At 43.8% G+C, this 22,446-nt stretch overlaps 1 protein-coding gene across 1 annotated transcript in view; it reads right to left on the bottom strand.

Annotated features, from left to right (window-relative positions):
- Positions 1 to 22,446, bottom strand: part of GPC3 (glypican 3) — a 409,440-nt gene that overhangs the window by 376,912 nt on the left and 10,082 nt on the right. Inside the window, exon 2 of the mRNA XM_081808236.1 lies at positions 485 to 646. Coding sequence (XP_081664362.1) covers positions 485 to 646 — 162 coding nt within the window. The remainder of the gene's footprint in view (positions 1 to 484; positions 647 to 22,446) is intronic.

Genomic DNA, 22,446 nt, shown 5'->3' with positions numbered 1-22,446 from the left:
AGAAAGAAGAGGTAACCACTCACGCAAATAAGAAAACGTAGGGCTGTCGAGTCAAGCTCCTGATCTCTCTGGAAATGGTCCCCGCGGTCAGAAGGAGTTAGGGCGTGCTCCACAAGCATCTAACCCATGCCTGGAGAAAACTGGTATTTAAGCAACCTCTTTTGTTTTTTTTTTAAACCAGTCTTCAGGGCTTGTTGAGAGAAGATATCATTTACCCTTTCTGTAGGGATTTGCAGCCTCCACGCACAGGTAAACAGAATGTCCTTGGACAATGACTTTGGACAATGTCCGCCTCTCCAAAGAGTGAAACGCAGCGTCTCTAAAAACTGTGTTGTTCCTTAAACAGAAGCTCTCACTGGGAGGTTTCTCTGTCAAGCATTAATGCTGGCATGGTAATTTATAAATTATACTTAGCATCTGAAAGCCCGGCGCCCAGAGAATGATGCCGTAGGGCGGCACATCTAAAATGATCCTCAGCACTCACCTTGGAAAACTGCGGCATTCTGGATGATCAAGAACTTGAGTTCCATACTTGCAGACTGAAGCAGTTGTTCCATGTTCAACCGTGCTGTCAGTTGGTATTTTTCTTCCATCTTTCTGGAGCAGCATGTTGGGCCCTTGGGGAGACATACTTGCAGATCTGATCCTGAAACAAACAAGTTTTTCATGTTTCAGTAAGCAGAATGTCACAACACACACACACACACACACACACACACACACACACATAAATGAAGCGAACAAGGCAAGACAATGCATTTTTTAAAAAATACAGTAAAATCTTGATTATTCAAAATTAGTGTTTATCTTAACTAATCCCTGCTTTCTCCCAATTATCTTTATGACTGATTCTTTTTGAATAACCATTAGAATTAATTGCCTAGGTTTGACTCATAAATTCTGCACAAACTAATTTATAGCACCAAGTATACGTCATTGAACACCGATATTTAATTTGTCCGTTAAAAGATTAATCTTCACTCCTACAATTTATTTTTCTTGATTATAATTTATGAATGAGAGCACAACCAAGAGGCAATTTTCAAAATTCCGGTTATGATTTCCTAATGAAATGTATGTCTGCCAACCCAATGTGGCTTTTTGGGATAAATGGTTAAAACATCAATATCATATCAAAGCTTTGCTGTTGTTGTTAACTAAAGGTCTGGGGTAAGATTCACAGAGGAAACAACCAGAGGACAATATTAACATTCAGACAATCGCCAAAATCCCTTACAACTACAACATTCTAGCACTATTCAAATGCCGACCTCTGAACTCCTGAGCTACTTCCTTGCCACCTCGCTTATGATGCACAGTGCCTTTTCATTTTTGCAGCTCCATAAAAAGTTGCCAAATGAAGAATCTCCTCGCTTATTCCAAAATTAGGGAATCAGAACCTCTCCTCAGTCCTCATCCAATGTGACCTTTTATAGCATCCCTCGCAGTCGACTAATCTCTCCTTCTTAAAAGGCTCTCCTCCTCCCTTGTTTTAGTGAACCTACCCCCAACACACACACACACACGCACATGCGTGCACGCACACGCCTACTGCTACAACCACTCTTTTTTTTTTTTTAAAGATTTTTTTTATTTATTTATTTGAGACAGAGAGAATGAGAGACAGAGAGCATGAGAGGGAGGAGGGTCAGAGGGAGAAGCAGACTCCCCGCCGAGCAGGGAGCCCGATGCGGGACTCGATCCCGGGACTCCAGGATCATGACCTGAACCGAAGGCAGTCGCTTAACCAACTGAGCCACCCAGGCGCCCGCTACAACCACTCTTATCTGCCTTTCTGTGCTTCCTCTTCTTCTGCCTGTCACTTTAATGTCATTGACCGTCCCCCGCGTTCTACATCTCTCCCCACCCATGATCTCATCTATACCCACATGACTGCTGAACTCCCTAACACAGCCCTCACCTCTCTCCTGAGCTCCAAAACCACATCTGCAACCACTCCATGGGCATCTCAAATTGAGCATACCCCAAACTGAACTCAATGTATCACACACACACACACACACACACACACACACACACAGTTCCATCTTTTGTGTTCTATATCTCAGTTAATAATGATCATCTGCCGGGCGCCTGGGTGGCTCAGTTGGTTAAGCGACTGCCTTCGGCTCAGGTCATGATCCTGGAGTCCCGGGATCAAGTCCCGCATCGGGCTCCCTGCTCGGCGGGGAGTCTGCTTCTCCCTCTGACCCTCCTCCCTCTCATGCTCTCTGTATCTCATTCTCTCTGTCTCAAATAAATAAATAAAATCTTTAAAAAAAAATAAAATAATGATCATCTGCCAAGTTTCCCAATGACTGAAACCTTTGTCGTGCTCAGCTCTTCACTGGTGACACAAGGCATTTCTGCACCCGTGGATGTCATCAGCATATGAATAAAAAGTGAAGCCAGGGGAGTAGATGAGAGCCATTCAACAAAAATTTTATTGGGCACCTACCATGTGCCAAGCACCATGGATACAGCAGATATATACAGGCACACATATCTAGTTTGTATATATGTTGTGTATATGTATAGTTTGTGTATATATATGGTGTGTGTGTGTATATATATGTAAGAAACTATACACATACACACAAACACACACACATAGTCAAGTAGTGATAAGTAGTACAGAGAAAATAGAACTAAGTAAGGAAGGGAAAACAAACTGTGGTATATACATACAGTGGATTACTACTCAGCCATACAAAGGAATAAATTCTTGATCTGTGCTACCACGGGGATGAAGCCCCAAAAACATTATGCTAAGCAACAGAAGCCACATAAAAAAATTACATACTCTATGGTTCCATTGATATAAAAGTCTACCAAATGAAAATTAACCTATAGTGACAGAAAGCAGTTCAGTGGTTGTTGGGGAGGGGACATGGGGCAGGGAGGGGGCGGGAGTGAGGAAATTTGTCAGAGTGATGGATATTTTCATAATTTTGGTTGCAGTGATTGTCTCATGGCTGTACACATGTGTCAAAATTATTAAATTATACCCCTAAAACATGTACTTTATTGTATGTTAATTATACCTCAATAAAGCTGTTAATTTTTTTAATGTTTAAAAACCAAAGTCAGGGAGATAGGGTAGGTGGTGGCAGCAACAATTCTATTTATATAGGGTAGTCAGGGAAGGCTTCTTCCATCAGGTAACATCTGAGGAGAGACGAAGGAAACGAGGGGGAGTCCCATGATTTTATATCCTCCACCGATACTAGCAAATATTAGGGCTCAGTGATTATTAAGTCCAGTCTCCCTTCTCTTCTGCAACTCCCACTGTACTCAGACTCTCCCTCCAACCAGCATCTGTTGAGATCCTTCTGCAGGGGCCATGAACATGCGCATCTCAGATCTCCTACTGTGCTGCGTGTAACTGATGAATGGCCCCAACTGCCGTGCTCTGAACTCACCACCGCGTTGTACCCGAGCCACAATCCCCAGGGGCTGCCCCAGCCGATGACGGAGCACAACAGAGATGCTAAGGTCTGTGAGACACAGGACTTTGCTGACAGGGATTTGGGCTCAAGGACTCCCCGTTGACCTTGACAAAACTTTCTTAAAACTGTACTGCTGTCAAAGATTCTTCCTACTCTACCTTCCTTCTTTCCCTCCCTCCTCCGCCACAGGGTCAGACCCGCGCCACAGTGTGAGGGTTCTTCCAGCATCCTTCAGCTCCCTGCTCATTTTCCTTCACAAAGGTTTTCCTTAGACATCTAGTGCCATACTGGCATCTTCTTCTATGTGCCAAGCACTGCACTACATGGCGGAGGTACCACCTCGAACAAGACAGACGTGGTCCTTACCCCAAAGAGCTCACTATCTAAAGGGGTTAACAGAGACAAATACCTAAGGCATAGGAAATGAGTGCAAAAAAGCAACATAGTTAGCCAGGATGACAAAACATGTATATGGGGTAGAGGGAAGACTCCCCCAAGTCCTGTAAGGTCTTTGGCAAAGTAAGGTTCTGTAATAAACATCAAATCTTACTGAAGGAAAGCATAAGCAGACATTTTAGACAGCTTTGTAACAACTGAGGTTTTAAAAAATAGGGGGCAGGGTGTGCAGTGAGAGACTGGTTAGTCCTAAGTGACCAGAAAATTTATCTTTATCACATCTTATTTCCCTAGGAATTCCAGTTAATCATGACCTTAATGTATGTGTCCAAGTTTTATTTTCTTAATTTAGGAATGAAATTCATCAAGTGTTGCCTCACTTGACATCACTGTTGGGAGTCCAGCGTATGGACTTCGAGCTCTCCCCTTCCCCTTCCTCAAGGGAGCTGACAAAAGTCGTCAACGGAGAGCACAGATAATACATATTACCAAACCGAATCCAGCACTGCAATTTATAGCACTGGATGGAAAGGTGATATTTAAAGTGTCAAAATACAGGGGCGCCTGGGTGGCTCAGTTGGTTAAGCGACTGCCTTCGGCTCAGGTCATGATCCTGGAGTCCCGGGATCGAGTCCCGCATCGGGCTCCCTGCTCAGCAGGGAGTCTGCTTCTCCCTCTGACCCTCCCCCTCTCATGTGCTCTGTCTCATTCTCTCTCTCTCAAATAAATAAATAAAATCTTTAAAAAAAAATAAATAAATAAAGTGTCAAAATACAATTTGGGGTCTGGAGACACAGAGTTCAGATTTATCTCCTATAAATGTCAATCTCATAGACAAGCCTTAAACCAATTTTAAATACGGTCTAAGCTTAAAGGCTTTATGATTATCTTCTGAAAAAAGAAAACAGAGCTAGTTCTAGCTCACTGTGTTCTTTCTACATGAGGTTACAAAATGTAATGCTATTCTAGGAGTAGAAACTGATGCGGTTTACTGGACCACGAAGGGAAAGAGTCCCCTTCGGGAAGAGTGGCTAATCTAGATTTAAACAAGGTTGGTTGGGACATACGCATAGATAGGAAAATCCCATACTTGCCATATACCAAGTTCCTGTCCGTTTGGCAATGTTTCATCTACTTTCTTGGTAAACTGATGCCTAAGTCATGTGTGTTTAAAATATCTGTATTTGAATACATTCATAAATGTTCTAAATAAAATTCTTTGTGTTCTAAATTTCCACTGGTGAGGACTTCCAGTTTTCAGGAATAGTAGGGTTTATTTGGCAGGGTAGCTGTTGATAATGTTCCTATTGCCACCAGCTCTAGCTAGTGGGAATCATAAAATAACGGGGCTCAGATCTTTCCTCTGTGCGGTACTATGAGTTGTTGGGTCTTAGAAGGTAACAAACCACTCAGTGTACCTGCAGAAACACAGGACCACCTCTTTGAATCACCATGACATCAGTTTGGTTCGCCTTTGATACGATAACTCATAAAGTAACTTAGAGCTTGCATAGTGTGGCCTCTTCCCTGGCTTAGTCAAGTCTTATCATTGTAAAAACTCCCACTACCTCAAGAATTCGTTGAGCCAAACATCTTGAACAGAACAAAATGTCAAGTGAGAATTTGGGGGGAAAGATGTCAGACGTCATGAAGAAAGATGTAGGTTATATCCAGATATAAGAAATGTACATATATCCTATGCACCTATCCTCCCTCCCAGTTAAAAGTACCTGATCAATCAATAAACCAGGACAACTGATCTGGGTGCTAAGAGTTAGCTATATATTTGAGGAAATAAAAACATCTATAAGCTGATACAAATTCAGAATTTCCAAGCCAGGAAGGAGAGGAATATACACCAAAGGGAAAAACATTTTAAGTAAATTTCATATAACTCACAGGCCAGCTTAAAATAAGCTCCAGCACAAGAGAACATAAGGAACAAAGTGGGCCAGGAGAACTAGACATGCCTAAATGAAATGACAATAATGAAATAGAACCATTTCAGTGCAGGAACAGACGCATGAAAGAAACAAAGCAGAACCAAAAGAAGTAGAGAAAGAATTTAGAGAGGAATCCTCATCAACGAAACAAAGAATTACTCTGGAAACCAAATCTCAAGTGAGATGAATTAAAAGTAACCAAGGGCAAATAACTAAGGAGGTACACCCAGAACTGGTACATACTTGTATGAATGAAAGCAGAAAGGCCAATTCAAAAAATCAGATGCAACCTATAAAAGACATAATAAATAGCAAAGCATTCTTTAAGAATGTCAGGAACAAAAGAAGGTTAAGGGAAAATAACTCCTTTATTAGATGGAAAGGAAAAGTAAACCTTGACCACACTCACCAGAGAGGTGCTTATTTTTTATGTAAAAATGGAATTCGGCTGGGAAATGGGACTAGAGACAAGCAATATATCCTGGGCTGGAGATGAGGAGAAGGCTCAGCAACTGACTATTCAAATGAGCCAGAAAGGTTCAAGTCTTTGGAGCTTAATAACTTTGCATTCCCAGATGCTTAAAAAAAAAAAAAAATTAACTGAAGTCATTACAGGGCTGCTAGCTCCCATTTATTTTGGAGGATTAAAAAGTACCTTCATACTATAATCTCCTCTCCTAGATTTCCCGTTCCTGAAGAACAGAGAATAACACCCATCTCCTTGGGATGCCCTGTCAATCCCATTCAGCCCTGCACATATAATGTTGAATTAATGAGGGCCTCAGATCGAGAACACGGGTAAAAAAAACTTTGTGTCTCTCTGATCTAAAATGAGGGAGTGGAGGCAGATGACCCCAAAAATTTTACATCTGTGTGCTTAACTTTGATCTTGGAAAAATATTTTTAAATACCACAAAAATCAATTTCCAAACATCTTGAAGATACACAAATAGATGTTTCACCTGAAGGGACTATAAAGTAATTTATTTCTGATTATTTTGAGGCAATGTCTTCCTTGCACACTGGGTCCGCTTCTGGGTCCGACAACTAAAAAGGGATATTTGGGTTATGGCAGCTTTCCTCTGGAGGATTCTTGCCACGTGTACCCAAGCTGGGCACCCTTACCAGTTACTTCCCCTCCCAGAGGCTAGGCCACAGGTGGACCACAGGAGGCTGTTTCCTGATGTGTACTCCTGTGTCAGGGGATGTCTCAGCCTTGGCTACCTGTGGCTTTGCTTTCTTGACCTCCGTCCTTTGGGCCCGGTTCTTGCTCTTTTTTGGCTCCATTCAAGAACTTGCAGTCATAGGCTCACACATTCACTCGGAGACCCCATTTCAGGCCTGAGCCCTGCCCCTAATTGGAAGAGGACAGTGAACAATGTGCTGTAGGTCTGTCTAAATACATCTGTTCTATTGGATTTTATTCCAAATCAGCAAGTATAAATGGCCTGGAGGTCAGCATCATGGCAGGCACTATGGGCGAGAAAGAGCAAACGCAGTGTGGCCCCCTTGTCAAGTTGATTATAATGTAGTCCCACCCCACCATTGGCTAGCCGCGCAAGCGAGGGTAGGTCATTTAAATCCCACATGCCTTTCTGTCCCTATCTCTAAAAGGGGATTATCAATAGCATTTACCTTACAGAGTCGTTGCAAGGATTGAGTGAGATGATGTGGGTAAAGCTCTTAGCCTTCTTGGCACAGTACGTGTTAAGCAACATTAAAATAAACAAATACAAAACTCACACAAAGAGACCAGACTTTCACACAAAAATAGCTAGAGAACAGTAAAGGTTGGTATGTGGTCATGCAGTATCTTTTCTGAGGTGATGGAAAGAGTCTCTATTTTCACTGGGGACAGGGGGGTTCATGGGTGTGTACATGTGTAAAAACTCATTAAATTCTTCACTCAGCCCAGGTGTATTTTATTATTTGTAAATTATCTCAATCAAGTTGATTTTTAAAATACATCCTACGGACAACATTTGCTAGATAAATAAGTGCTCACCAGAGGCTCTTGGGGCCAAACGAAACTTCCAGTGGAGAGGTGGGACTTGAGCTAGGTGGGAAGGATTTGGAGAGGCCAAGGGGTACGATGGGTTTGGCAGCAGCAGAGTACTAGGGCAAGACTAACCTGCCTGCTGGTATCTGGAGCACAGCTAGCTTCTCAGGGCAGAATGGGAGTGCGCAGAGAAACCTGTGAGCTTGGCGCCATAGGCGGTAAAGGTCCGCTGTTGGTTCTCGAACAAAAGCATAACACGAAGAGGAGTGCTGCATAGGAGGATGAGTCTTACAGCCTGAAACTGGGAATGGACTAAATAACCCCTCAAGGTCACTTCCAGCCTGCCAGTTCTCTAATTACCTTTATTGTGTTCTATACGTTGGTTATTTTACTCCACTGCAATTTTACTAATGACTATAAATTGTCAAAAATCCCATTAAAAAAACACAATAAAGAACATAAGAAATATTAATGTACACCTTGCTCCGTATACTTTCCTAAGAGCAGATAAAACATATTCAAACAACAACAGAAGAGGGGGAATTGTCAGGGCTCAGTAACAATGAAAATTGAAATCTTTTCCATATATACATATATATATATATATACATGATGATTTGACACATTTCTTTGCCAAGGTCTGCTTTATGAATGGCAGATTTTTTTGCTAACAAAGGTACATTGTGCTAAAAAAAATAATGATGTAATATCATCATTAAAGAAATATTAAGCAGAAGAATGAATGATATCCCAAACTGGTTGCTTCGTGACTTGTAGGGAAAGTAATAGATTACTTAATTAATTAATTAATTATCCAAAGGATTAAGTGCAGGTTGCTCTACTAATGAACCAAAAAAACATATCAGACACTTTTAAAAGGTATTTTTTTAAACGGAGGACAAGTCAATTAGCCATCCAAAAATATTAACTAATTTCCTTAGCATACAATAGTGACTTGCTATTAGAACAGTGCCTTTTCCCCTAATTAATCATTATCTAAATCAAACCTTACACGCTCATTAATTTCTCACTAATCAAGATAGGAATACAGATGAAAGAAATGACTTCATTCGAAACCGGTGGGGAAAGTGATGATTGCTGGTGGAAGAAATCATCTTAGGGAACCCAGCTGAAGGTTACCCTTCTGTTATTTAGCCTGAAAGAACATGACCTTGCAGAGGGCGCACCTGGGTATCACGAGCTCAGACTTTAAATCAAAGATCATGCCTGGGGCCACCACAGACTCTGCCTCTGTAAAAGGCAGTCCAAAATGTCGCTACCACACTGGAGTACTGGGAGTTTAAAGCAACCCTGGAGATAAGCCATTCTCTAAGCCTGAGAATTAAAGAATGAATTACTTTTATCTCTACTGCCAACTGTCAATTAACTGCATACCATTTCATGCCTGGTAAAGGTTGAATCCCTAGACCGCTACACTCTCCCACAAACAGGTTCTTTCTGGACCCCATTCCCAACCAACAGTCAACATGTGCTCTGGGAATACAAATTCACTGATTACACTCAGCCAGCCAAAGTGGTGTACGGTTCATTCATCCAACATTTACTGAATGCCTACTTTGGGCCAGGGCCCATGCCCAACCCGAGGAGTACCATAAAGACCAGGACACAGTCCCTGTCCAGGAAATGGACTTCCAAACTAACTAGAAACCTCTAGGTCATTCGAGACACCTTACTCATCCTCATCCCCTGTAGCCAAATGCCACTAAATCCCACTGGTTCTACTTTGTTTTTTGTTTGTTTGTTTGTTTTTTAAAGATTTTATTTATTTATTTGACAGAGAGAGAGAGACAGTGAGAGAGGGAACACAAGCAGGGGGAGTGGGAGAGGGAGAAGCAGGCTTCCTGCCTAGCAGGGAGCCCGATGCGGGGCTCGATCCCAGGACCCCGGGATCATGACCTGAGCCGAAGGCAGACTAACGACTGAGCCACCCAGGCGCCCCTGGTTCTACTTTGTAAATGTCCCTCATCACCCCGCCTCTTTTCACTTGGACAGCTGTTAAGAGCCTCCACACTGGTCTTCCTACCTCTACTAGGCTCTCCTCCACCCGAGCCCCAGAGAGATACTGCTAAAGGACATATCTGATCACATCATTCTCCTTCTTAAAAACCCTTCAAGAAAATGGAACAAGGGGGCGCCTGGGTGGCGCAGTCAGTTAAGTGTCTGACTCTTGATTTCGGCTCAGGTCACGATCTCAGGGTTGTGAGACTGAACCCTGCGTCGGGCTCCACGCTCACCAGGGAGTCTCCTTAGGATTCTCTCTCCCTCTGCCCTTCCACGTGCACTGCCCCCCACCTCTCTCTCTCTCTCTCTCTCTCTCTCTCAGAAAGACAGAAAAAAGGAAAGGAAAGAAAAGAAAAGGGAGCAAGGGCACAGGGGTGTGAAAATGGGTGGCCCAGCCAGGCACTGCCAAGAAACCTGGTAAGGCTACAGGGAAAAGTGAGCTGGGGAGAGTGGCCAGGGCCAGATGCAGAGGAGCTCTGGGAGTCCTGCTACAAGATGATTTCCACATATCTTTGGTTCTTTTTTGTTTGTTTGTTATCTTTACAACTTTTTTCCCAGCTTTACTGGGTATAATGGACTCCTACTTATCTTTGGACTGGATTCTCACAGGAACCAGTGTTTATGGGAGCAGAAAGAGATTTACTCCACAAGCTTTCTGTCCTTTGAATTCCCAGAGCACTCTGCATCCTTTATGAAGACACTTCTACTCTAACTTGCATCATAGTTACATCTGCATGGCTTATCTCCACCAGATTTAAGTTCCTTGACGCAAAGACCCCTGACTGACTCATCTTTGTATCTCCAGGGGCCCGCTGAGGTTTGGGCTTGATGCCCTCCCCTTTGACTTGAAACCAATGCCAGAACTTCAAGAGAGTTCAGCTTTAAAGGAACTAGATCAGATTAACTGATGCTACTACAGCAACTTTTAGAAGAGTGGTATTCCAGGGAAAATGAAGGAAGAGTCCTCAGAGCCCAACATAAAGATACCTCTCTCTCTCTCTCTCTCACATACTCTTTAGACACGGGGAAAAGTCCTAATAAAAACAAAATTGGGTTGGAGAACAATGCCAGTTGGGATAAAAAAAAAAAAAAACCTTTTAGTTTAGAATTTTGCCAGAGGGACTAAACTAAGGCAATTTCCCTGTCTCCCTGAGTCACTCTTTCACTAATTGTTATTCTACTCAGATAAGTAGCTGAGATCCCATCTTTCAGGAGATGTATAATTTTTATTTCTCAGATACAATCTTCAAATATGCAGACCTGAGGTATAGCTGAGAATTTCAACACCCTAGGCTCAATCTGAGCGCTAGGCCCTTTCCCCTGTGTATGAAATCACGTCGGAGGCGGGAGGAAGAGCCCTTCCCTACCTAGAAGACTATAAAGTGTTCTTACCTGCTCTGCTACCAAATCAGCTGTGTGACTTACCCAAATACCTTCTCAAATCCAGGCCTGGCTAAGGTAATTTCAGAGCTGAGGGTCTGTGTTCCCCAACTGTAGGTCAATTGATAGTCACTGAGCCCATTCTAGACTGGGCATTGGGAGGACACCAAAAAAAAAAAAAAAAAAGGCAAAGGATTTGCTTCTGCCTTTCTAGGAAGGCTTTGTCAATAGCGCTTGGCTCTACATGAACATAGATAGGGGGCCAAGGCCAACGACTCAGGCTTACAGCGCTTCACTCTGTGTAATAACCACATTCCCTTCTACATAGCCCTTTGTCTCCAGAGACCAACTAATGGCAGGGAGCTTCCTGATGGGATGGTACACAGCGGCAAAGGGAGGACCTGTGAAACCAGATAGACCAGGGTGGGTATGAACCCCACTTAACAGCGGTGTGATCATAGGCAAGTTACTGCCTCTCTGAGCCTCAGTTTCCTTACCTGTAAAATGGGGACAAGATCATTTACCTCTCGACATGGTTCTGAGGATTAAATTAAACTTATTTCATGTGTCACAAACACATGGCTCCATTTCCAGCCTCCCTGTTTTGTTCATGCTATTCCTGTCCCTGGAGTGCCCTTCGCTGAGCTTCAGCTCTTCAAACCTTCTCATCCGTAGTGTCTCTTTCATCACGTTTGTCGCCCCTACCCCGGCTACCCTCCCCACCAAATAATCCCCAAGAGCCGTCAACTCAGAATTCGCAGCACACTTTGTACCTCTAATATCGCATTTTGCAATCTAGGTGTTACAGCTATTGGTATACTTTTCATATTCCTACCATTAAATTGTACATTTCTGGAGGCAGGACCTATATCTTGGCCATCCTTGTACTCCCTGACATGGCATAGTATGTAAATACATACTATATACATACTCCACAAAAGCTTGTTGGATGAATGAACGAATACGCATCCTGGATTAATCAGGTGGGCCCTAAATTCGATGACAAGCATCCTTACAAGAGACACATCAGCGGGAGACACGGAGAAGAGGAGGCCGGGTGAAGACAGAGGCAGACGCTGGAGGGACACAGCCCACAAGCCAAAGGAAGGCCTGGAGCCAGCAGAAGCCAGAAAAGGCAAGGAAGGATCCTCCCCTAGAGCCTGTGGAGGGAACGTGGCCCTGCTGACACCTTGATTTTGAACTTCTGGCCTCCAGAACTGTGAAAGAATAAATTTCAGTTGCTTTAAGCCACCAAATTTGAGGCAATTTGGTATGGCAGCCCTAGGAAGCTAACACCCCCACTGTCTCCCTCTACCCCACCTACAAGTATCAAAATGCTTCATCATGGCGGAGTCAGTACTCTGGTTAGGCAATTTCCTCAGGTTTTTGTCTTAAAGCGCAACACCCCTGGAGTAATGTCCTTATTACCTCGAGGCTAAAGAGTTTACTTGGGATTTCCATACAGCACGGGAAAGAAGGGAGTGGGCAGGCAACCCAAAACACCTGGATGGGGATGAGGGGAAATGTCAAAAAGGAAGGAAAGATGTTTAAAAAGAGACTCAAACCAAATTTTATCTAGGGTCAGCCCTAAGAAAGTCCTACCGACAGAGCCCAAATGTAACTTGAACAACAACAGTCCCATGTTATAAGAAGGAGGAAGCCCTTATAGAAGCAAAAAATCCTAATATTGCCTCCGTCCTTGGCCCATATTTCTGAAAGTCTGTTAAGAGGGTGCTCAGACTGTGGCTCAGTCGGTTAAGTGCCCGACTCTTGATTTTAGCTCAGGTCATGATCTCAGGGTCGTGAAACTGAGCCCTACGTTGGGCTCTGCGCTGGGGTGTGGAGCCTGCTTGGGATTCTCGTCTTCTCCCTCTGCCCCTCCCCGCCCTGTGCGCTCGCTCTCTCTCTCTCAAATAAAATAAAATCTTTTTTAAAAAGGGGGGATCCTCAGACCAATCCAAACGCCTCATTCTCACTGCTCAACTGCATTTGCTTTCTTATGCTTCACAAACTAGGCATATTTCAGATACGTGAAGAAATGTTTTCAAGCCCCAAGCAAGTAGTCACAAACAGAGCCAGGCAACAATGGCAGATGTCTATCCACCTGGGCCTCCAGCCCAACCACGAATTTGGTTGGAGTCTCTCTCCTAGTCTTGGGCACTCGGGGAGATACTGCTTAACCAGCTCCCAAGCAAATCTCTCCGACGCCCAATTGCCCTTACTGTTAAGATGCTTCTCCCAGCTCTAATGGCTAACCTAAATTTCAGTTTCAAGCCATTGCACCTTGTAATTACATTCTCAGCCACTGTAAATAATCGGTGCCCTCTATTTTATCTTTCCTCCTTCCTGACGACAGGAACCTGTGGAAAAGGGGGTCGGTTGCCTTGTTAGTACAACACACGAACTGCACCTGAGCAAAATGCAACTGCAAGGAAATCAAACACTCACTCTTGATCCCTGAGGGAGAAGCCACGTTATTGATCTTTTCCCTTTTCCTACCCTTCAGCTGGTCTGAGTGTCTACACTGACATGCACGAGTGCTGTGGCATTTATGCCATCTTGGGGAATAGCTGTGTAAATGCTCCGGTAATTTTATACATCTTCCACATACTGTTGTGTTAGAACTTGAGAATCTGAAGGACTGGGAAGGACAGATTTTCCTCCTCCTCCCCCTGCCTCACCCTCATGTAATAGGAATCAAAATCCCCACTAATTGGCCCTCCTCCTACATGTCACTGAAGTCTAGACTTGGTGGCAACCCCTTTCTGTGGAAGAGATTTAATGAAAGAGAAAGTGCACGGGAGGGGTCTTGGCAAGCAAACCGTTGCAGAGCAACTATAGGAAGCTTGAAGACCCAAGGAGTTCTTGGTAAGCTGAGACTGAAAGCTAAAGGATATTGTCCGTCTGTCTCTCTTTCACATGCACAAACACACACGTTGGTGCGTCCACACTACCCCGAACCAAACGTCTCCCCAAATCGAGGAAAATCTAAGTTATTAATGCAACACCTAGAAGACTTTTCAATGATGCTCACTGGTGACTGTTTTCCTCCTTGCTTTCTTCGGGAGCTATGAAAAACAAAAATAAATTACCCAAACAAGTGACCTGGGGATTTTGCTTCCATTCCCATGATTTCACTGAAAAACTCAAAAATTGTTAATAGTCACTTGATTCTTCTGTCAAGCCGTGGGTGATGCAGATAAAGAGCTCCCCAGAGCCCCGTGTGGGCTCCAACAGGCAATGCCAGGAGGGCTCCACATCAAGCTACACGAACCCAACCTGGATCTGGGGTCTCCCTGTGGGCGGCCAGTCTTAAATGACCTGCTTTCAGACCTTCAGAAAACTACCCGCTCTCAAGACCACAGCAGGTTGGTTCAGGAATATCTGCCTCATTTAATTTATTTTTTTTTTTTGTAAGGGAGAAGTGCAATCAGAGAGAAACTGTGACACAGGAACTATGGAGCCACTTAGGTCCCAAACTGTGCTGACCATGCGTGTCTAAGCAGTGCTGGGTTCAAGGTACCTGAGGCTACAGTTAGCTGGGGCCATGATGGAAACAGGTTGATGTAATCACTGAGGCAGTTCAACTCCTAGATGATGACCTTCACTGAACAGGAAAATCAAATGCCCACGACCCCCAGGCTGCTGAACTCACACAGGACACAGCATTCCCACAGATTCAAGCCACGGCTCCCCACCCCCCATGCCCACCTTCTTCCCCTCCACGGATCGGGAGACCCCCTCTGTGCCTGGTCCGCATCTGTCTACCTGTCTGTCTCCCCCACCAAGAGCAGGGAGAGTGGAGTGCTTGGCTTTGAATCCCCAGCATCTCACATAGTCTGGGTTCTCAGAACTGGTTTCAGGAGTAACTCCCAGAAATGTGGAGCCCTTCGCAAGAGTAGTGATTAGGAACATGGCTCCGGGACCAGACTTATTCTGAAATAAGACTATTTCAGAAAAATATTTGTCCTTGGCCAAGCCACTAAACCTCTCTAAGCCTCAGTTTCCTCATCTGTAAAATGGGGGAAATAATGCTACCCACCTGGTAATGCTATGGTGAGGATTAAATGGGATGTTGCCCATAAAGGGCTTAGCACAGCGCCTGGCTCAATAAATGTTAACGATTATTAGCACCGCCCCCACCACAGGTGCTCAATAAAAACTCGCTGAATTGAAGTCACACCAGTGGGAATGACTAGCAGATGTGAAGGCGGCCTGGGCTTTTTTTTTTTTTTTTTAGGTTTTTCCCACCTCACTCTGCCCCAGATGACCTCTGAGATTTTCTTTCTTTTTCCTTTCTTTTCTTTTCTTTTTTCTTTTTTTGATTTAAAGGATCGAATAGGGGATAGTCAGGCTCCAGTTTTGCTGATCTTCAGCTTTTCATTCAGGGCAGAAAACCAAGTCTGGCGAAGTCAGGCAGATGATTTTCTGAGAAATATGACAAGGCTATTAAAAACTCTAAATGAAAGTTGTGTAATGAGCATGAATCTGAATACATTTAAATTTCCTCTAGATCCAGTAATTCCAGCAACACCGTGACATATATTGCTAAGTGTGCTCTGGCGGACGTGAGGAGACCAAGGCCCTAAAAGATAGCAGGATTTCTTCAAGGGTGGGGGTGGGGAGGGGACAAACAATTGTCATGAAAATTAACCCCTGAAAATGCACAGGATTTTATTACCAAACGGATGCCTGAGGAGATTACTAGATTTTTAGGGTCTTTACTATCAAGAGAGCAACCTGCATGCCTGACATAATTAAGAAGAGACTCAATTATCTAGTAAACTGAAATTTCAAGCCACCCTGCTTACCTAAATGAGAAAAGCTGCTTAGACTAAAGCATCATTACTTCTATTTAGACAAGCCTTAGCAAAGATATACAGGGAGCTAAAGAATGGGACCCCACATTCTTCCCTAAGCCACAACAATGCCTGTTTATGTAAATAGGATTTTCAACAACAAGACGGAATCTGAAAAAAAAAAAAAATGTTTTCATTATTGTCTCTGAAAAAATGCAAATGCAGAAGATGAAGGTCAAGGGGCTTTCACTATAATGGGCACCGAATACCCTAAAATATTTATTCTATGTGAGTCTGAGCCTGGATTCCAAGTGGTTCTAACAAATAGGCAAGGACTCTTTCTCCTCAAAAATGTCTGAGTACGATATGAGGAGGCACAAAGTTTTCTCCGACTCGGTAGATATCTATTTACGTTTATTTGGCACCCCTTCCAAACTCTGGGCCAAAACATAAATATCCTTGCCTCCATCCCCACCATCTGCCAATCAAACACCCCCGCATGACCATAACAACCTCCAGGCGCAAACTAAAAGCTCATTAAAGCCTATATGGAGGCTATTTATAGAAGAACTAAACAGAAGGAACGAACTATTAGCAAAATGAATTAGACTGTTCATACTTTTGACAACTATTGCTATTTGTTTGAACTCAAGTGTCCGGCTCCTTCGCTGATAGGTATTGATAACTGCACAGAGCCAGAGTTTTAAACTGTGCCTGTAGTTTTTTTGGTTCGAGAACTCGGGTTTTGACCCGTACTCTGTATATCAGCCTTTCTGTTGTTGTTTAGGCAGCTGATAAGAGGCAGAAATCCTTCTTGCTCATTAGGCCATTAGCTGCTGTTAAGCAAAGGGCTGGGGCTGGGGTGGGGGGTGTTCAGTGGCCCAGAGGAATGTGCCGGACTCCACATATAAAGCCAGCCCCGATTTGGGGTTAAGAATTTAACCTTAAAAGGCTGACAAGTCATAAATTTGCCTGAGGTTCATATATATGTGTGACTTTCACAGTTTATATTTCCTAGCCAGGACTCAAAGTCAAAACATGACCCTGATTAATGAATGGTACTAATTGTTATTCCTGACTTGAGAACATTAGTCTTTATCCGAAATATTTTCTTTAAAAACACACAATCTCATACCTAAAACTCTCTGGCTTAGGGGAGTTTGGGTAACCAGTTGGAAAAAAATAGGAAGAGGAGCCTAATGTTATCTGTTACTTGGTGCTACCATTTTGGTAGTCCAGATTGACTCAAATGCTTCCATTTCATTGTGTCCATCAAGCAAAGTGCAAAGGAATGTCCTCCAAATCTAAACATCTGAGATAAAGCAACCATCTGTGACTCTACACAAAAACTGAGCGGGGGCGGAGGCAGGGGTGGGGATGGAAGGGCTGAAGTATCTCCGAGCACGTTTTGTCTAACTTATCTTGTTAAATATTTATACATAGGTGCATAACCTAACAGCCTTGGCCAAGCTTGGGAGAGATAATAGACACAGGACAAACAAAAGATCCCCCTAAGTGTAAAGACGAAGAAAAGAATACCAAGGAATAGTCCAACTAGAAGACGCTCTTTAACCTGAAGTCAAATTTGAAACTAGGACAATAAAATCCTGCAAGTGACACGATGTCCTGAAATGTGATCACTTCATCATGGAAAAGCAAGCTACATTTGGTTAGCCTGTGAGCTAGGTGTCAATTCCACCCCACATTAGCAGTGTCTCAAAGGGGCTCCCTGATCTTCAGAAAAAGGCAGTTCGGTGGAACAAGAGATTTCTAAGAACAAAGATGCAATTTGCAGTCATTGAGAATTATGACACAGTGAGAGAGAACGTAACCTACATGGCAATGATCTGAGATACTCCAGTCAGATATATTTAGCCTGGTGCTACAGAAACCCTTTTAAATACTCGGAGTTCTTAGAAAGTGGAATGTAAATTCATCAGTGCATATTTTAGAGCTCTGCAATTCCAAACTAACTAAGGAATCGAATTTCGAAATATCCCCGGGAGAAGTAACCAGGTACCCAAACCAAATATGCGGGCAGAAATGGAAAGGCTGTTTTCTCTCCAGAATCACTGAGGGCAAGCGGATGTGGAGGAGGCAGAGGAAGATGGGGGAAGAGAGAGGAGAAAAGGAAATCAGGAACTATAGGAAAAGGAAACACAACTTAAAAACTAAAATACAGAGGGAAATATAAAACATTCCACTCCTCCAATTTTTTTTAGAGAACAAGAAACACAAAACCATTCAATAAATATAACAAACCGTAAAACACCTTCTGTTCTAAATTATAACCAGTTGAGAGAGAGCATGAGGGTAGAAAGGAGGAAGGCAAAAAGGGAAGATGTGGGGAGCAGTCCGGCAGATGATGAAGGGGAGGGCTCGGTAACTTTGGAGCTTTTCTGAGCCCCAGAAGGGCAGCGATGGGTGTGCTCAGAACACCCGCTGCTCCCCTTAGCTACAGGTGTCCTAATAACTCAGGCTACTTCTTATCACTCTACTCTATGAAATAAAGGGTGATGAGCTTTTGGAGAATTTCACACAGAATTGTTAGTCAGCGATACATCTCTTTGCCACTAGGACCTAGCTTGAAAATAAAACTGGATATTGGTGAGGGGCGGAGAAAGCCTGAATGATTGACTAAAGCTGGTTCCAACTCCTTCAAGCTTTGTGAATGAGGCAACCTTACTCCCTCAAAGAACAAAGAAAAGGCAATCTGACAGCTTTTGAAGGCCAAAAGAACCTTCAGGCAACGTTATTAAATTGACCCACAGCACTGAAGTTTCAAAGGCAAGAAATGACTTAGGTTTTAGAGATTAACACTTTTATAAAACCTTCAGAATTCCATGGGGGAAAATAAACCTTTATTTCAGAAATAAACTTTGAAGTTTGAAAACAAAGCAGAAAATCAGTTTCTGAAAACAGAAGGGACTATTTGAAACACTGAGCACAGTTCTTCCATGGCCCTCTGAATAGCTTCAAAAGCTCCACTCTGACTCCTGGGGATGGCCAGAGAAGGTACCCCCCAGAAGTCCAGTTAAAAAAAAAAAGTGGGAAACCATTAGGTCCCTAGGGTAAGAGCAAAATGGTCTTGGAAGATACTTGCCTCTGGCCACATTAAATTAAGCCAAGGCGTGGACAAGAGGCTCTAACTATCTGGGAGAGCAAAGATTGTTTTCCAAACTAGTCACAAAGTTATTAGCCAGCATACGGGCTCAATCCAGCCCCTTCATTCTTCAACCCCCGCCTTCCCTCCTTCTCACCCCCACTCTCTGAAGCTCTCTCTCTCTCCTCCCCCATCCTCCCCCCTCATACATTTCTTGTGTATAGATTGCTGGGGCCACATCAATGAATGAACAGCCAAGCACAGCACAAATGCAAGAAATCAAAAGAACGTGGACCTATTATGTGCAAGACCCTCCCCTGAGTCCTGCAAGGTCCTTGTCCTCAAGGAGCTTACACTTGGAAGCAGCCCTTCTCAAGCTTTAAAGTGCATACAAATCAACTGGGGATCTTGTTTAAAAATACAGGTCTCGGGGCGCCTGGGTGGCTCAGTCATTAAGCGTCTGCCTTCGGCTCAGGTCATGGTCCCAGGATCGAGCCCCACATCGGGCTCCCTGCTCAGCGGGGAGCCTGCTTCTCCCTCTGCCACTCCCCCTGCTTGTGTTCCCTCTCTCGCTGTGTCTCTCTCTGTCAAATAAATAAATAAAATCTTAAAAAAAATAAAAATAAAATGAAATAGAAATAGAAATACAGGTCTCATTCAGCAGTTCTGGGATGGGGCCTGAGATTCTGCATTTCTTGCAAGCTCTCTGGTGATGCTGATGCTCCTGGTGCATGGGCCACCCTTTAAGGAGCAAGCCTCTAGGAAGACGAAAAAGTCAAGGACATAAATAACTAGAAGAGCAAGAGAGAACCAAGGCCATAGGAGAAGTACAATGAGACCAGGGTTCAAAGGGAACTAGGCATGGGGAACCATGATATGGTTTGTGCAGATGACATCACACGGCCACCTTGAAGGGTCCTTTCAGTTAAGGAGTTCATGGCCTGTTGTGCTTAAACAGAGGGTACACGGGCCAAGGAGGTAAGCGCGAAAGACATGGCGGAGAGAGACTCGCAGGACTTAGCCATTTAATTCGGGGGTGAGATGTGGACAAAGAGAAGTCCAAGATGATTGCATGGCTTCAGGTCTGGGTACTGGAGTTGCTATCGCCACAGATGCAGAATGTTGGAGGGGGGCAGTTTTGTGCAGGCGCGAGGAGAAAATGATGGACTGATTTTTGGCTCTGTGGAAAGGGAAGCCTTGGCAGGACTTCTGGATGGAGATGTTCGGCAGTGCAACTGGCAGATCCTGAACTGGACAGCAAGGAAGAGGTCAGGCTGGAAAGGGAGACGGGAGTCATTCAAACAGCGAAGATAATGAAGTCATGGGAATGGGTGTGGGAATGAGCAAAGAGAGAACAGAAGGGGCAAAGGACAAACACGACTGGAGCGCTTGTATCTAAGAAAGGGTGGGAGGATGAAGGCAAACAAGCAGAGATAGAATCAGCCTGAGAGGAGAAGAGAAGCCCGGGGTGAAAAATGTCATAAAGTCAAAGGAGTGTGGGAAGTTAAGTCAAATGCTTTCTATCCAGCCCATCTTCCTTCCCCTCAGAATCCAGTGAGCATGAGCTATCAAGTGAGACAAACGTGGATGCAAATCCTGGCTCCGCATATTACACAAGCTCGGGAAAACTGAACCTTTCTGGGCCTCAGTCTCTTCATCTGTAAAATGGAGATGACAGTGCCACCCTTTCAGGTTTGCTGTGTAAACGAGATTAAATATAAAGCAACTGGCACTCAGTAAATGGTAGTTTCTGTGCTCTTCCCTTGGGGCCCCTTCCATACTATTCCATTAACCTGAAAGTGGTTGTGAAAAAATCTACTGGAGAACAAGGGGTTTCAAGTTTACACTGAATGAAAATAGAAGCTTGGATGAAGGCAACCTCTTGAACAATAGGGAAATTAAAGAAACTCTTCATGCCAGAGAAACAGAAAATTCTACCACCCTTTCCCCCCCCACCAACCAAACACACACACACACACACACACACACACACACACACACACACACACTACATCTCCATAGACACTTAAGAAAAATCAGCCCAATTACACAAGTATGCCTAGTATTTGCTTGGAACCACATGTTTCAGAGACCAGCCAGCAGGGCCCAGTCTGAAGTGGAATAGAGACCAGAGCTCCAAAAAGCTACAGCTTTCATTCTCCAGAGTGGGAGGCTGGTCCCCAGTGGGGGCTGGGGTGCGGCAGGGGGGCCTCTATGTGGGAGCCAGGCAGGTCAGCTGAACTCAGAAGCTATGGACACTTTATGAGTGGTTGCATTGTCTGTACATAAGATATATGAAAGCAAGGCTTTCACGACACAAATGTAGGTAGGATTGTGAAAGACCACCCACTGCTAAGAGTAACAATTAACAACTTTCAAAACAGTTTAAATAACATGCAAAATTATTAATTACTGCTATCAAAAATAATAGAAATCCAATCCCTTGCTTCAAATGTGCTTCTCTACATTCCCCCCACACCTCTGTGTGTGTGTGTGTGTGTGTGTGTGTGTGTGTGTGTCTGTGCTTGGTAGCACATTATCTTATTTGCAAAATCTTGGACCATGACAACATCTACTCATACTTTCTCTTAATCAAGAGAATTCTTGAAGTCTTTGGCAGTTTTTTTTAAATCACCAGATGTTGGCAAAATGCATTTTAAGATGTGTCACATGCAAAAGCCTGGAAAATATCATCCACACCCTTGACTTCCAACTTGAGCCTATATGCTGATGAGTCCCAACTATGCTTCTTCTGAACTCCAGCAGAGTGTATACACTATTTCCCAGTGATCTCATCTATTCCCAGAGTTTCAGTTACCATCTATATGTTGTTAATGTCCGAGTATGTATCCCCAGCCCTGATTTCTATCTTCTACCATCCAAAACACAACCTCAACTACCTAGCAGACATTTCTGCCTCAATGATCAAAGAACCTCTCAAACTCAACCCCTTCAAAATCAAACTCATTATTTCACCCCTTAAAAACATGTTTTTCTTGGGGCACCTGGCTGGCTCAGTCGTTAAGTGGCTGCCTTCGGCTCAGGTCATGATCCCAAGGTCCTGGGATCAAGTCCCACATCGGGCTCCCTGCTCGGCGGGAAGCCTGCTTCTCCCTCTCCCACTCCCCCTGCTGTGTTCCCTCTCTCGCTCTGTCTCTCTCTCTCAAATAAATAAATAAATCTTTAAAAAAAAATATGTTCTTCTTGGGGCGCCTGGCTGGCTCAGTCAATAGAGAGTGTGACTCTTGATCTTGGGGTCATGAGTTCGAGCCCCCACGTCGGGGGTACAGTTTACTTAAAAATATATGTTCCTCCTATATTTCACTAAGTCAACAAATATTTACTGAGCACCTAT

Source organism: Leptonychotes weddellii, chromosome X (assembly GCF_054177405.1).
Source record: "Leptonychotes weddellii isolate Sample4059 chromosome X, ASM5417740v2, whole genome shotgun sequence".
Lineage (NCBI taxonomy): Eukaryota > Metazoa > Chordata > Mammalia > Carnivora > Phocidae > Leptonychotes > Leptonychotes weddellii.
The sequence above is the reverse complement of the archived record's forward strand: the minus strand, read 5'-3'. Positions and strand labels throughout refer to the sequence as shown.